A 15,131-nucleotide genomic window follows, 5' to 3' on the forward strand; every position below is an offset into this window, starting at 1 on the left:
CTGCTAAAAAGAAGTGAGCTATCAAGCCTTGAAAATACATTTAAAAACTTTAAATGCACATTAAGTGAAAAAAGCCCGACCTGAATGGTTCCATATTGTATAATTCCAACTATATGACATTCTGGAAAAGGCAAAACTATGGAGACAGTAAAAAATCAGTGTTTGCCAGGGGATGGGGGAAGGAGAAGTAAATAGCTAGAGCACAGAAGATTTTAGGGCAATGTGATTATTCTGTATGATACTATAATGTTGACTATATGTCATAATACATTTGTTCAAACCCATAGAATGTACAACAAAAGTGAACTCTAATGTAAACTATGGACTTTGAGTGATAATGATGTGCCAATGTTGGTTCACCAATTACAACAAATGTACCACTCTGGTACAGGATGTTGATAGCAGGGTAAGCTGTGCATGTATAGGGGCAGTAGGTATATGGTAACTCTGTATTTTCTGCTCATTTTTTTTAAGAACCTAAAACTGCTCTAAAAAAAAGTCTACATATTTAAGACCTGAAACCATAAAAATTCTAGAAGACTACCTAGGAAAAACTCTTCTGGACACTGGCTTAGGCAAAGAATTTATGACTATGACCCCAAGAACAAATGCAACAAAAACAAAAATAAATAAATGAGACCTAATTAAATTCAGAAGCTCTTACACAGCAAAAATAATAATCAACACAGTAAACAGACAACCAACAGAATGAGAGAAAATATTTGCAAACTATACATCCAACAAAGGACTAATATCCAGAATTTACAAGGAATTCAAACAAATCAGCAGCAAAAAAACAAGTACTCCCATTAAAAAGTGGGAAAATAACATGAACAGATATTTCTCAAAAGAAGATATACAAATGGCCAACAAATACATGAAAAATGCTCAACATCACCAATCACCAGGGAAATACAAATTAAAACCACAATAAGATATCACTTTACCCCAGCCAGAATGGCCATTATTAAAAAGTCAAAAAACAATAAATGTTGGTGCAGATGGGATGATGTAAATTAGTATAATTTCCACAGAAAACAGCATGGAGATTTCTCAAAGAAATAAAGGTAGATCTATCATTCAATCCAGCAAACCCACTACTGGGTATCTACCCAAAGGGAAAAAAAAGTTATTGTATCAAAAAAAAACCTACACATATATGTTTATCTCAGCACAATTCACAATACCAAAGGTATGGAACCAACCTAAGTACCCATCAACTGATGAGAGGTTAAAGAAAATGTGGTATATATACTACGGAATACTACTCACCCATAAAAAAGAACATAATAATGTCTTTTGCAGCAACTTGGATGAAACTGGAGGCCATTATCCTAAGTGAAGTAACTCAGGAACAAAAAAACCAAATACCGCATATTCTCATTTATAAATGGGAGCTAAGCTATGGATCCAAAAAGGCATATAGAGTGGTAGAGATTCAGAAGTGGAGAGGGGACAGGGAAGTGAAGGATGAAAAACTACCTGTTGGGTACAATGTATACTATTCAGGTAACAGGTACACTAAAAGCCCAGACTTCACCACTGTATAATTCAGCCATGTAACCAAAAACCACTTGTATCCCTGAAGCTACTGAAATAAAAAATATTAAATAAATAAATATCTTTCTCTACAAAAAATAAAATAACAAAAAACAAAGCCTATATTTTTAAAAAAAGAAGCTATATTGCTTCTAAATAGACACCACTCCCCACCCCCCCAAAAAGAAATAGAGTTTAGTGACAATAAACGTTTAGAAAAAGAAGAATGCAGTTGGAAATATTCTCTCCTGAAATCTGGCTGTTTGCTTAAGACAACTGGCGGCATCCAGTCGATCAAAGGTGCATTAGTCCTGAGTCTTTGAACCCAAAGGTGACCATGAAGATTACACAGACAATTTATAAAGATTACCAAGGAAGTTTAGAGAGAATCTCTATTTCCACAGGATGGAAATTAACAGAACTATTTCAGTGACTTTTAGAATCTGCATCATTTGTCTTATAACAAAGGCATACCTTTAAGTTGTTTCAAAAAGGCAATTTGATTTGCTGCCTTGATGAGATGTGTATTACAAATGATGAAAGGATTCCTAAAGAGATTGAAAAAAATGACCCAAAATAGAAAGCTGAGGGGGAAAAGGGGTAGGAAATCTAAAAAGACAGAAAAACCTGTTACCAAAGGCCAAGTGAATGAAAACAAAGAGTAGAAGCTTTTGACACAGAAGAAGAAAAGAATCTCAGAAACATTGTAGTAAAAGGTGAGCCATCTGTGAAGTATAAATTATACAGTCTAAGGAAAACAAACTGGTATGATACTTTAATATTAATTTTTAAGAATTCATCTTCAAAATCAGTTTATAAGGGCAAAATCAACAAAGTAGTAGGTATAAAAAGGTAAATTTTAAATGTATATATGTGTATATATATGATATAAAGTACATATCTCAGCACTTTTCAAGAGTCTCTGAGATTATTTTTCAGACTATAGTATAGGTACATGTTTTACACAGTAGCGTCAGATCTTTAACAAGGATAAATTTAAAAGATTAGGACTCTCAATTGACAATGCTGAATTTCACTTGAGCCCTAAACTCCCAGAAAACAGTGAGGGTTAAAGGAATCCCCCCACCCTTTTGTGTTCTGGAAAATGGCTTACTGCAAACCACTCCTCCCCATATGACTTAGGTAAGACTCTGGAATGCCCCCCTTGTTTACTTATGACAATGCCAGACACACCCCCTCAAAATTCCCTTTCTTTGTGTCATAAATTATTAGCTGTTTTATCCCCACTGATAATCAGAATATAATAGACTGACTTCATGATAAAATACTCTCCAATCTACTTATCTAATCATTCTACTATTTCATCCAATTTCCCCACACCTGGTTCTTTCCAGCGTCTCTCTATAAAAGAAAACTTCTGCCCAACCGTTGAGACACCTGCAGATCTTACGGTCACAGCATTCTTTCCATTGCAATAGTCCTCCTCCTCTTCCAATTTCAATAGTCCCTTTTTTCCCTTGCAATAATTATTTTGAATAAAGTCTCTGCTTACTAAGTCCAGATTTGTTTTTATTTGAAAAAATTTGTCTTATTTGACACAATACTAGCAAATAAAGGCGGAGGCATCTAAAAAGACAGAAGGGCATAAAACTCTGAAGTACAGATAAGAGGGCTAAAGAAATTTGATGTCCTCTACATTATTTTTTGGTTATACTCTCACATCATTAATTACATTATCTACAACCTCTCATGTAAGTTTAACCCTTTTGATCGCCACAAAAATTATCCAGGTGTACCCCACCAAAATACTCTCATCATACACCACAGAAGATCTCTCAGTATTATATGGGTTGTTGGAATGGGAGTTCAATACATGTTCACTAAAATGACTCAAACATCATCTCAGTTACTTGGCCAGGTTCCTTATAACTATTACTCTATGAATTTGCTTACTGATTATGAATGAGGTAATGTAAACTAATTTTAAAAAGAAGAAAGAAGAAATCTTTAGAAACTGTTTTAAATAAATACCTGGCAGAATAAATGTACTTTAGTTTCCATCTTTCTGTTTAGAGGTAAATTCTGTCCTTAAGGACTCCAGGGTTTGATGAACAAGTATGAATGAGCAATAGTACAAAAGGATTTCCTGCCAAAAAAAGAGAAAGAAGAAATCATATGCTTGTTTAGAACACTCAAGCAATTATATTTACCTACCTGAAGTTATCTCTTCAATGTAACACTGACTTGGGGTATGATACACAACATTTCACCAACACAGATATGTGGGCAAACACTAGAAAAAGCAGTTAGTAGACTATAAATCACAGATCATCCAATTCCTTAACTTTACCTTTTGTGGTTTGAGAAATCCAGTTTCAAATGGCATACAAAGCTGAGAAATCCAATTACATCTGTTTATTTAAATAAACCCTGAGAAGCAGAACTGCTAAGACAGTAGTAATCACTCATGTTACTGAATGCTTACTGTGTGCTAAATATCATGATAAAGACTTGAAGAGGTCAAGTTTCCCAAGATCACACAGCCAGCAAATAGTAGAGACAGAATTTGAATTCAGACAATTTAACTCCAAGCCTGTGGTCTTCAGTCCCATAGAACATTGCCTTTCAAAACAATGCTACTGCAAACAAAAGACGGTGTAGGCCGGGCGCAGTGGTTCACGTCTGTAATCCCAGCACTATGGGAGGCCGAGGTGGGCGGATCACAAGGTCAAGAGATTGAGACCATCCTGGTCAATATGGTGAAACCCCGTATCTACTAAAAATACAAATCAATTAGTTGGATGTGGTGGCATGCGCCTATAATCCCAGATACTCAGGAGGCTGGGGCAGAATCGCTTGAATCTGGGAGGCGGAGATTGCAGTGAGCCAAGATCGCACCACTGCACTCCAGCCTGGGATATACAGTGAGACTGTCTCAAAAATAAAAAAAAAGGCCAGGTATGGTGACTCACACCTGTAATCCCAGCACTTTGAGAGGCCAAGGCAGGTGGATCACGAGGTCAGGAGTTCAAGACCAGCCTGGCCAAGATGATGAAACCCCGTCTCTACTGAAAATACAAAAATTAGCCGAGTGTGGTGGCACGCACCTATAATCCCAGCTACTCAGGAGGCTGAGGCAAAGAACTGCTTGAACCCAGGAGGCAGAGGTTGCAGTGGGCCAAGACCACGCCACTGCACTCCAACCTGGGTGCAAGACTCTGTATCAAAAAAAACAAAACAAAAGAAAACAAAACAAAAGAAAGAAAAGATGGTGTAGCCTCACTTCAAACTAAAGACTTTCACGTTATGCAAATGTGATAACCAACACTTAGAAATTCCTCAAATTTTCACATTTTCAACTCACATCTGAGTTACATTTTATGAGCTATTTATCACAGTGCTAGCTATATTACATTATATTACATTGCTAGTTATAATCATCAGTCTTTTTCTTGTAAAGTTTAACTGCAAGTATTAATATTCTAATGAAGACAGAGTACTTAAAATCATTTTTATTTATTTCTGACATATGTTTATAGTCATTATTTTTCAATGTGATATGTCCAACATTCCTGGAATTCAAAATATGTTAAAATAAAATAGAACCACATTGAAAATACTCATCTCAGAAAATACTGGAAATCTATGCAGGTCTCCCCAGTAACCCATCCTACGTAATCTCTTCTAGATCTTCTCCAACCAGTTCAATATTTACCTCTAAACTACTGTGCATAGCACTTACTGCCTTCACTATTCTTGTCTTCACTATTTAACTGACATTAATCATTTGCCTTGTATTTGTATTTTTCATATGTATAGCTCCTATACCAACTATAGCCTAAATTTATAAAGAACTGGGACTGGTAACTTATCATTCTTAAAATTATTTCTCACAGTATCAAATACAATGGTATATATATAATGAAGGAAAGAGTAGAGGAAAGGAGGAATGGTATGGAGGGAGGGGAAAAGAGAGGGAGAGAGGGATGAATGAACAAATTCCCTTCCTACTAAGCTACTCACCAAGATTTCTTAAATCATCAAAGTGCTTAATTAAGCAGAGTTGACACGTTTTGAATAAATCTTGAAAGGAACAATTGTTCTGTAATTTATTGACGAGATTATCAAAAAGTTGGCAGGTCTTAATTTGCTGGATGAATCAGGTACCGCATAAGCCTCTCCAAACTTAAAAGAAAAAATTAACTTAGAAAGTCTATTCCCTGTAACTCTGACAATATAATTTTTCTCAACTATTTCAATCCTGTCTTCTATCGGTGAACTTGCAGGAACAAATCAAGAGAAATGGAGGGAGTCGTATCCCTTTTCTCCAGTCATCTATCCATTCACCTTTCTATCCATGAATTCAACGTATATGTCTGCATGCTTAGTGTGCACTAGGTTCTCTCCCAGGCTCTAGGGATATACCGAAGAACAAAATATATATATGCTATATATATATGTATTTTTTTTGTTTATATATATATATAATCTGCCCTCATGAAGCTTACGTTCTAGTCAGGGAGTGAAATAATAAAATAGAAAAATAAAACATATTGTATGTTATCTGCAATAAGTACAAAAAAAAAAGTAAAGCAGGGAGGGGAATATGAAATGTAGTATAGGGGAAGAGATGCAGGGAACAGAATGGGTGGCCAAGGAAGACCTTACTGAGAGGGAGACTTTTGAGTACAGACCTGCAGGAACTGAAGTAGGGAGCTGATTAATGTCTTAGGGAAGAGCATTTCAGCCAGAAAGAAAAGTAAGTACAAAAGCCCCGAGGCAAGAAGAATGTTCAAGGAATAATGGGAAGGCCCCAGGAGGCTGAAGCAGGAGAGATCAGAGAGGCTAAGTGAAAGTGGCATATCATGGAGGACCCCTAGATGACAGTAAGAACTGTGGCTTGTACTCTGAAGGAGTGACAAGCATTGAAAGAGTTCTGAGGAGAAGGATTACATAATCTGAAGTTCTTTCTGAAAGGATCACTCTGGTTACTGTGAGGAGGGAAATCAGGTAGGTCTGGGTTCCTGAATGCCAAGTGAAGAAAGTACTTCAAGAGTGAGCAATCAGGCTGTGCATGGTGGCTTATGCAGGTAATCCCAACACTTTGATGCGGGGGTGGGGGTCTAAGCAGGAGGGCTGCTTAAGGCCAGGAGTTCGAGACCAGCCTGGGCAACAGTGAAACTCCCACCTCTACAGAATTTTTTTTTTAATCAGCTGGACATGGCGACCTTAGTCCCAGCTACTCCAAAGACTGAGCCAGGAAGATCTTTTGAGCCCAGGAGTTTGAAGCTGCAGTGGGCTATGATTGCACCACTGCACTCCAGCCTGGACGACAGAGACCTTGTCTCAAAAAAAAAAAAAAAAGGGGGGGTGGGGTGGGCGGTTAAGATCAGTACTGAATGGTTCGCTAGGTTTCACAACACGGAGGACACTGACAACCTTGAAAGGAGCCATCTGGGTGGGGTGGTAAGGAGACAATGTCCTCAGAGTGAGTACAAGAGAGAACGGGGTAAAGAAATTGAACCCAGCCAGTAGGGTAGGCTCTTTCAAGGAGTTACGTTGTTAAGAGAAATAAGGCAGTAGCTGAGAGGAAAATGGGGCTGTGAGGCTTTAAGATGAGAAAAACAAAGGCGTCTTCACTGAAGCATGACTCTGTATGACATCCTTTCACAAAATACCTTCCTCTTTCCTCTCATGCCACATTTCCCTCACAAGCCGCCCGACTCGCTCGCTTTTCTCTCGCCAGAGGGACTGAAAACGTCATTAATACCAACTGCATACACAACTCCATTGCAGCTACTGCCATTCATGAACGTTCAAACTTTCGTCACCCTGTTTTCATATTTGTGTAACAAACGTCGAGTGAACGAACCTCCACCTCTTCCAAGAACCCACGCTGAGGCGGCTTCCCACAGATCCTGCTCTTACGAAGCCAACGACTTCTACAGGAAGAAAGAGGACCTGTAAGCTAGCGAGTGAACGACCCGCAAGATGGAAATGAGTGCGCTAATAGAGGTCTCCGCCTCCCGCTGAAGGAGCAGGGAAGTGACCCCACCCCCGGGACCTTCTACAACAACCTTCTACAACAACCACCATTTCTGAGGAACCACCTGATCAGTCTCAGTCACCCTTCAATCTGCCCCTTTGTCCCACTCGGTCCCCTCACTGTTCCTTTCTGGAACCTTCCTTCACCCAGCCCCACCACTGTTCTCCTTCCTCCCTCGCACCCTACTGCATTCTCCACCCTCCACCTCGAAGGCTCCCCTCCCAACTCCTCAGCGGGTCTCGCCTCCCCTCCCCACCTCTGTCCCCCAAGGGTCCCACTACCGGCCCGAGCTGCCCTCCCTTCCTCTTGGCTGGAGGCCCCCGCGCTCTCTGTGGTCAGCCCCTGCGGCCCCTCGGGCGGCGCTGCTCTAGCTCTGCAGCCTTCCCAGGCTCCCGCGCCGCGCGGCCCCGCCCCCGCGGTCACCTGACCGAGCCCGACGCTCCGCCCACCGACCACCCCGAGCGGAGCGGGCCCAGGACCTTATCGGCTGTCGAGCCGGTGCTGCCACGGCCACGGCCACCGCCACCGCCCAGGGGCTCCGGGGCTGTGGGGAGCGGCTGAACTCAATACCGCCTCCGCGCTGACTGGAAGGCACTGCGGCCGCGCCTGCCTGCCCCACCTCATAAGGGCCCGTGACCTCACGAGGCCAGCCGCCGGGCGCTGCATTCGAGCAGTGGGGCTCCTGTCCGTGCGCTTTCCTCCCGCAGCCCCGGCCGGGATTCCGCCCTCCGTCCTTGCCACCCGCTCGCCACTCTTCCCTAATCGCTGTTCATTCTCCGGTGCGCTGTCCCGCCATGGTCTGACCCCACTTCAATCTTATCTTCGGTCAGTCCTTTGAACACCCCGACCCCCGACCCCTTTCTTCCAAAACATTCCATCCTTCTTGGCTTCTGCTACTCAATAATGGACAGCAGCTCGAAGGCCATGTGTCCCACGGCTTTGCTGAAATTTGTCTCGGGTTGCCTTTAAGGAGACTGTCGTTTCCTTTTGAAAGAGATACTTTGGTTGGTTTGGTTTTCTTCTGTGTGTTTGTTTTTCCTATGTATTTATCGTATGCAGTTGGGCAAAATACTTACGCTCCCTGAGTCTCGATTTTCTCATTCTTCCAGGGTTGTGGGAATTCAAAAATATATACGTAGTGCTCAATAAATGTTACAATATTTAATCCCTTCCGTGATACTACTGTGTTCATTTACATCTTAAACCTTGCTTTGTAGGCATTCTTTAATATTTTATTTAGATTTTTATTATTATTAAATATATATACAAATCATAATTGTAAATATTTAATGGGGTACAATGTGATATTTTAATATATGTATACAATATGGAACGACTAAGTCAAGCTTAACATATCCATCACCTTGTTTAACGTTTTTTATGGTGAGACATTTGAAATTTACTCTTAGCAGTTTTGAGCTATACGATATATTATTATTAGCTATAGTCACCACACTATGCAATAGATCTCAGAAACTTGCTGCTTTTGTCTGACTGAACCTTGTACCCTTTGAACAGCATCTCCCCATCCTGCATCTCCTACCCGCCCCGTCCCTTTCCAGCCTCTAACAACTATTCTACTGTCTACTTCTATGAGTTTGACTTTTTAAGATTCCACATATAAGTGAGATCATGTGGTATGTGTCTTTCTGTGCCTGGCTTTTTTCACTTAGTATGTCCTCCAAGTTCATTCATGTTGTCACAAATGACAGAAATTCTTTTTTAAGGCTGAATAGTATCCATTGCATATGTTTACTACATTTTCTTTATCCATTCATCCATCGATGGACACAGGTTGATTCCATTATCTCAGCGATTGTGCATAATGCTGAAATGAACATGGAAGTGCAAATAAGTCTTTGATATACTGATTTCAGTTACTCAATATATGCCCAGAAATAGCATCGCTGGATCATATGGTAGTTCTATTTTTAATTTTTTGGGAAACCTCCATATAGTTTTCCATAATGGCTGTAATAACACTAACAGTGTAAAAGGTTTCTCCACATCCTCAGCAACACATTTTTTTCATCATTTTCATAATAGCAATTCTTTTTTTTTTTTTTTTTTGAGATTGAGTCACTCTGTTGCCCAGGCTGGAGTGCAGTGGCACAATCTCAAATCACTGCAACCTCCATTCCTGGGTTCAAGCAATCTTCCTGCCTCAGCCTCCCAAGTAGCTGGGATTACAAGCATGTGCCACCACACTTGGCTAATTTCTGTATTTTTAGTAGAGATGGCGTTTCACCATGTTGGCCAGGCTGGTCTCAAACGCCTGACCCTCAAGTAATCTGCCCACCTCAGCCTCCCAAAGTACTGAGATTACAGGTGTGAGCCACCACACCCAGCTTAATAGCCATGCTAACAGGTGTGAGGTGATATTGTAATTTTATTTTGCATTTCCCTAATAATAGTGATTTTTTTTCTTTGCAAACCTATTGGCCATTTGTATGTCTTCTTTTAAGAATGGCTGTGTCAGGCTGGGCATGGTGGCTCACACCCATAATCTCAGCACTTTGGGAGGCCAAGGTGGGAGGACCGCTTGAGCCCAAGAATCTGAGACCAGCCTGGGCAACATAGTGAGGCCTCATCTCTACAAAAAAAATTTTTTTTAAAAAGTCTATTCAGATTATTTGCCTATTTTTAAAATCAGGTTATTTGCTTTCTTGCTACTGAGTTTCTTGTATATCTTGGATATTAACCTCTTGTCAGATGTATAATTAGTAAATATTTTCTCCCATTCAGCAGGTTGTCTCTTCACTCTGTTAACTGTTTCCTTTGATGCAAAAGTTTTTAGTTTCATGTAATCCCATGTGTTTATTTTTTGTTTTCTCGCCTGTGTTCTTGAGGTCATGTCCAAAAAAATGCCCAGAACAATGTAGTGGAGCTTTCCGCCTGTTTTCTTCTAGTGGCTTTCTTCTATTTTTTCTTCTAGTAGCTTTCCCCCTATGTTTTCTTCTAGTAGTTCCAGTCTTACATGTAAGTCTTTAATCCATTTTGACTTTTGTATACGGTGTGAGATAAGGGTCCAATTTCATTTTTCTACACATGGATATATGGTTTCCCAACAGTTTTTATCAAAGAGATTCCTTTCCCCATTGAGTGTTCTTGGCTCCTTATCAAAATTCAATTGTCTGTAAATTCTGGACTCTCTAGTATGTTCTATTGGCCAATGCATCTGTTTTTATGGAATACCATGCTGTTTTGATTACTGTAACTTTGTTGTTTATTTTAAAGTCAGGGACTGTGATGCCTTCAACTTTGTTTTTTTTTTGCTTTGTTTTTTTTTTTTTTTTGAGATGGATTCTGGCTCTGTCTCTCAGGCTGGAGTGCAGTGGCACAATCTCGGCTCACTGCAACCTCCACCTCCTGGGTTCAAGTGATTTTCCTGCCTTAGCCTCCTAAGTAGCTGGGACTAGAGGCGCGCACCACCACGCCTGGCTAATTTTTTTGTATTATTAGTAGAGACGGGGTTTTTTTTACCATGTTGGCCAGGCTGGTCTTGAACTCCTGATCTCATGATCTGCCCGCCTTGGCCTCCCAAAGTACTGGGATTACAGGCGTGAGCCACCGCACCTGGCCCAACTTTGTTCTTTTTGCTCAAGATTGCTTTGGTTATTTGGGATCTTTTACGGTTCCATATGAATTTTAGGATTTTTTTATTTCCATGAAAAATAACTCTGGAATTTTGATAGGAATTGCATTGAATCTATAGATCACTTTGAGTAGCATGGGCATTTTAATTATATTAATTATTCCACTCCAAGAACATGGGATGTCTTTTCGTTTATTTGTGTTTTTTCCAATTTCTTTCATCAGTGTTTTTTAGTTTTTAGTATAAAGATCTTTCACTTTCTTGGTTAAATTTACACCTTTTTTGTTTCAGTTTTGGTTTTTGCTAATATAAGTAGAATTATTTTCTTAATTTCTTTTTTGGATTTGTTGTTGGCCTCTAGAAATGCTGCTGATTTTTGTGTGTTGACTGTGTACAGCAATTTTACTGACTTTATTAGTTCTAACAGTTTTTTGGTGGAGTCTTTTGGGTTTTCTATATATAAGATCATATTGTCAACAAAGAGAAAATTCCAACGCTTCCTTTCCTATTAAGATGCCTTTTATTTCTCTTGCTTAATTATTCTGACTAGAACTTCCAGTGCTATGTTGAAAAAAAAAAAGCAGTAAGAGTGGGCATCCTTTTCTTGTTCCTGATCTTAAAGGAAATGCCTTCAACTTTTCACTGTTGAGAATGTTAGCTGTAGGCTTATCATATATGACCTTTATTGTGTTGAGGTACGTTCCTTCTATACCTAATTTGTTGAGAATTTTCATCATGAAAGGATGTTTAATTTCATCAAATGCTTTTTATGTATCTATTGAAATGATCATATGATTTTTGTTTATGTGGTGTATCACATTTATAGATTCCCATATGTTGAACCATACTTGCATCCCAGGGATAAATCCCACTAGATCATGGTGAATTATTCTTTGAATGTATTGTTGAAGTCAGTATGCTAGTATTTTGTTGAGGATTTTTGTATCTATACTCATTAGGGATATGACCTGTAATTCTTTAGTGCTTTTTAAATGTATATAGTTTATCTCCCCAAAGATTCTGAAATATCTGAGTGCTGAGACCATGTCTTTTATTTTTGTAAATACCCCTCAATCCACCCTCCATCACCCGCTTTCCCACTCCCCACGCCTGTTGTGTTTAAGGATGGTACCTCGGAGTACTGTTCAATCAGGCAAAGACTCTCTAAAGATTTTAAGAGTGGCTGGGTGCAGTGGCTCACGCCTGTAATCCCAACACTTTGAGAGGCCGAGGTGGGTGGATCACCCGAGGTCAGGAGTTGGAGACCAGCCTGGCCAACATGGTGAAACCTCATCTCTACAAAAATACAAAAAAATTAGCCGAGCGTGGTGGCGGGTGCCTGTAATCCCAGCTACTCAGGAGGCTGAGGCTGGAGAATTGCTTGAACCCGGGAGGCGGAGATTGCAGTGACCCAAGATCTCGCCACTGCACTCCAGCCTGGGTGACAGAGTAAGACTCCGTCTCAGAAAAAAGATTTTAAGAGTATGGCTCACAGGTCCTCTCATTCAAACAATAGGGCTTCTAAGAAACTTAAGATCTTTGTCCTTCAGCAGAAGCCCAAGGTAGAAAAAGACATATCTCAAAGGTATTTGCTGCCATGGCTTTTGTCTCCTGGACTAAAACCCAGTAAGATTCACAGTAGATTCAAAAATTGTTTTAAGAGAATTGTATTGTCAGAAATACTGTCAGCTTGAGCTGAAAAAGAGTACAAAAAGGAAAGGGGCCTTTGGACCCTTTCTACAAACGCATTTCTACAAACAGGAAGCAGGCTAAGAAAACTATTTAGGTCCAAACACATCTCCCTTTCACACAAAAAAGGATGACTTAGAGGATAAAACCAAGAGCCCAGAAGGTGGAACCAAAAGCCATAGGGAGTTATTCCCAGGCTTTGAGTGTAGAACTGCAAACCTGTACTCAAATGGATTTCAGAATTGCTATGAACCAGTGACTTCTGTGCACCTTGTTTTCCACCTGTTGGAACAGAAGTGTCTATAGCAGTTATCTCCCTGCCCCTGCTGTTTTACATTGGTTGCTGTGGGGAAAGGAGCATATGACCTTTTTCTTTTTGTTCGCAGAACTTCAGATTGAAAAGCATGTACTCGAGTAGCTGTATTTAAGGAATTGCACCCAAGAAGTCTCATCTTCCCTGGACTTACGTAGAGGATAAGATTCTGAACTTTGAATTGATGCTATAATGGGATAAGACTTTGGGGCCTTAGAAGGGGTAAGTTTATTTTGCATGTGGGAGAACTATAAATAATTTGTGACCAGAGGGTTGCCTGAGGTAGTCTTAAAATATGTCCACAAACACTTTGATATTTGTATTCATTTCCTATGCTGTGGTAACAAATTACCACAAACTTAGTGGCTTAAATAGCACAAATTTATCATCCCAAGTTTCTGGAGGCCAGAAGTACAAAATGAGCCTTACAGTGTTAAAATCAAAGGCTGCATTTCTTATTGAGGCCGTGGAAGAGAATCCATTCTTTGCCTTTTCCAACTTCTACGGGCTGTATACGTTCCTTGACTTACGGCCATATCAGTCTGACCCACTTCCATTCACTCTCACTCTGGCCCTCCTAACTCCCTCTCTTTTTTTTTTGAGACAGAGTATTACTCTGTCATCCAGGCTGGAGTGCTGTGGCACAATCTCGGCTCACTGTAACCTTTGCCTCCTGGGTTCAAGCGATTCTTATGCCTTGGCCTCACAAGTAGTTGGGATTACAGGTGCATGCCACCATGCCCAACTAATTTTTTTGTATTTTTAGTAGAGACAGGGTTTCGCCATGTTGGCCAGGCTGGTCTCAAACTCATGGCCTCAAGTGATCCAACCACCTCAGCCTCCCAAAGTCCTGGGATTACAGGCATGAGCCACTAAGCCCAGCCCTGACCCCCTCTTGTAAGGACACTTGTGATTACATTGAGCCTCCCCAGATAATCCAGGATGATTGCCTCATCTAAAGATCATTAATTATGTCAACAAAGTTGTTTGTTCCACGTAAGGTAACATATTCACAGGTTCTGGAGATGGGGATGTGGCTGTCTTTGAGGGGCAATGATTCTGTACACAATGCTCCTCCCTTCAAGAGGTGGCATCTATTTCCCTCCTCTTGAATGTTGGCTGGATTTAGTGGGCTACTTCTAATGAATAGTGTATGGCAGAAATTATGGTGTAACACTTACAAAACTAAGTCATAAAAAAAATTGTGGCTTCCTCCCTGTTCTCTCTTGGATTACTCCCTCTGGGAGAAACTAGCTGACATGTCATGCAGACACTCAAGCAGTCCTATAGAGATGTCCAAGTGGTGAGGAACTAAGGTCTATTGCCAATAGCCAGCATGGAATTGATGCCTCCTGCCAACAGCCATGTGAGTAAGCCATCTTAGAAAAGGATTCTCCAGCCCTTTTTAGCCTTCAACCGACTACAGCCCTGGCCAACAGTTTGACTCCAACCTCATGAGAGTCTCTGAGCCAGAACCACCCAGCTAAGCCATTCCTAAATTCCTGACCACAGAAACAGCAAGATAATGTTTGTTGTTTTAAGCTACTAAATTGTGGAGTAATTTCTTATGCAGCAACAGATAACTAATACAATCCCCACTGGGTGCGGTGGCATGCACCTGTAGTCCCAGCTACGTGGGGAGGTTGAGGTGGGAGGATTGCTTGAACCCAGGAGTTCGAGTCCAACCTGGGCAACAAAGCAAGACCTTACCTCCTTAAAAAAATTTTAAAAATAAATAAAATAATACAATCCCCAAGGTCACATATTGAGCTATGAGGGCTACTTAACTTCTAGGTATTAACTCTGCATTCCCACCTGCAAGATGAAGGAAATGGAGAAAAGTATGTTCCTTCCCTTAAACAGCATTTACTGGAAGTTGCATACACCTCTTTCATTTACATCTCATTGTCTATGAGATGGACATGGCACATGTAGCTACAAGATTTTTGCATGCTCTTTGTATCTAGCAACTTTACTAAATTTGCTTA

The 15,131-nt window shown here is 40.4% G+C and overlaps 1 protein-coding gene across 22 annotated transcripts in view; it reads right to left on the reverse strand.

The window, feature by feature from the left end:
• EFCAB13 (EF-hand calcium binding domain 13) overlaps nucleotides 1-8,654 on the reverse strand; it is an 87,274-nt gene extending 78,620 nt beyond the window's left edge. For 4 of the 22 annotated variants that reach the window (XM_055100928.2, XM_055100919.2, XM_055100930.2 and 1 more), the window contains exons 1-4: nucleotides 8,026-8,654; nucleotides 7,373-7,442; nucleotides 5,524-5,685; nucleotides 3,532-3,646 (exon numbers count right to left, since the gene is read on the reverse strand). In XM_055100928.2, coding sequence (XP_054956903.1) covers nucleotides 3,532-3,561 — 30 coding nt within the window. In that variant the 5' untranslated portion in view covers nucleotides 3,562-3,646; nucleotides 5,524-5,685; nucleotides 7,373-7,442; nucleotides 8,026-8,654. Of the gene's footprint in view, nucleotides 1-3,531; nucleotides 3,647-5,523; nucleotides 5,686-7,178; nucleotides 7,443-7,827 lie in introns of all 22 variants that reach the window. The other 18 variants (XM_055100921.2, XM_055100931.2, XM_055100937.2 and 15 more) reach the window with 10 other exon arrangements.
• Between the last annotated feature and the right edge of the window lie 6,477 nt (nucleotides 8,655-15,131).

The sequence above is a fragment of the Pan paniscus genome, chromosome 19, assembly GCF_029289425.2.
Source record: "Pan paniscus chromosome 19, NHGRI_mPanPan1-v2.0_pri, whole genome shotgun sequence".
In the NCBI taxonomy this organism is placed as follows: Eukaryota; Metazoa; Chordata; class Mammalia; order Primates; family Hominidae; genus Pan; species Pan paniscus.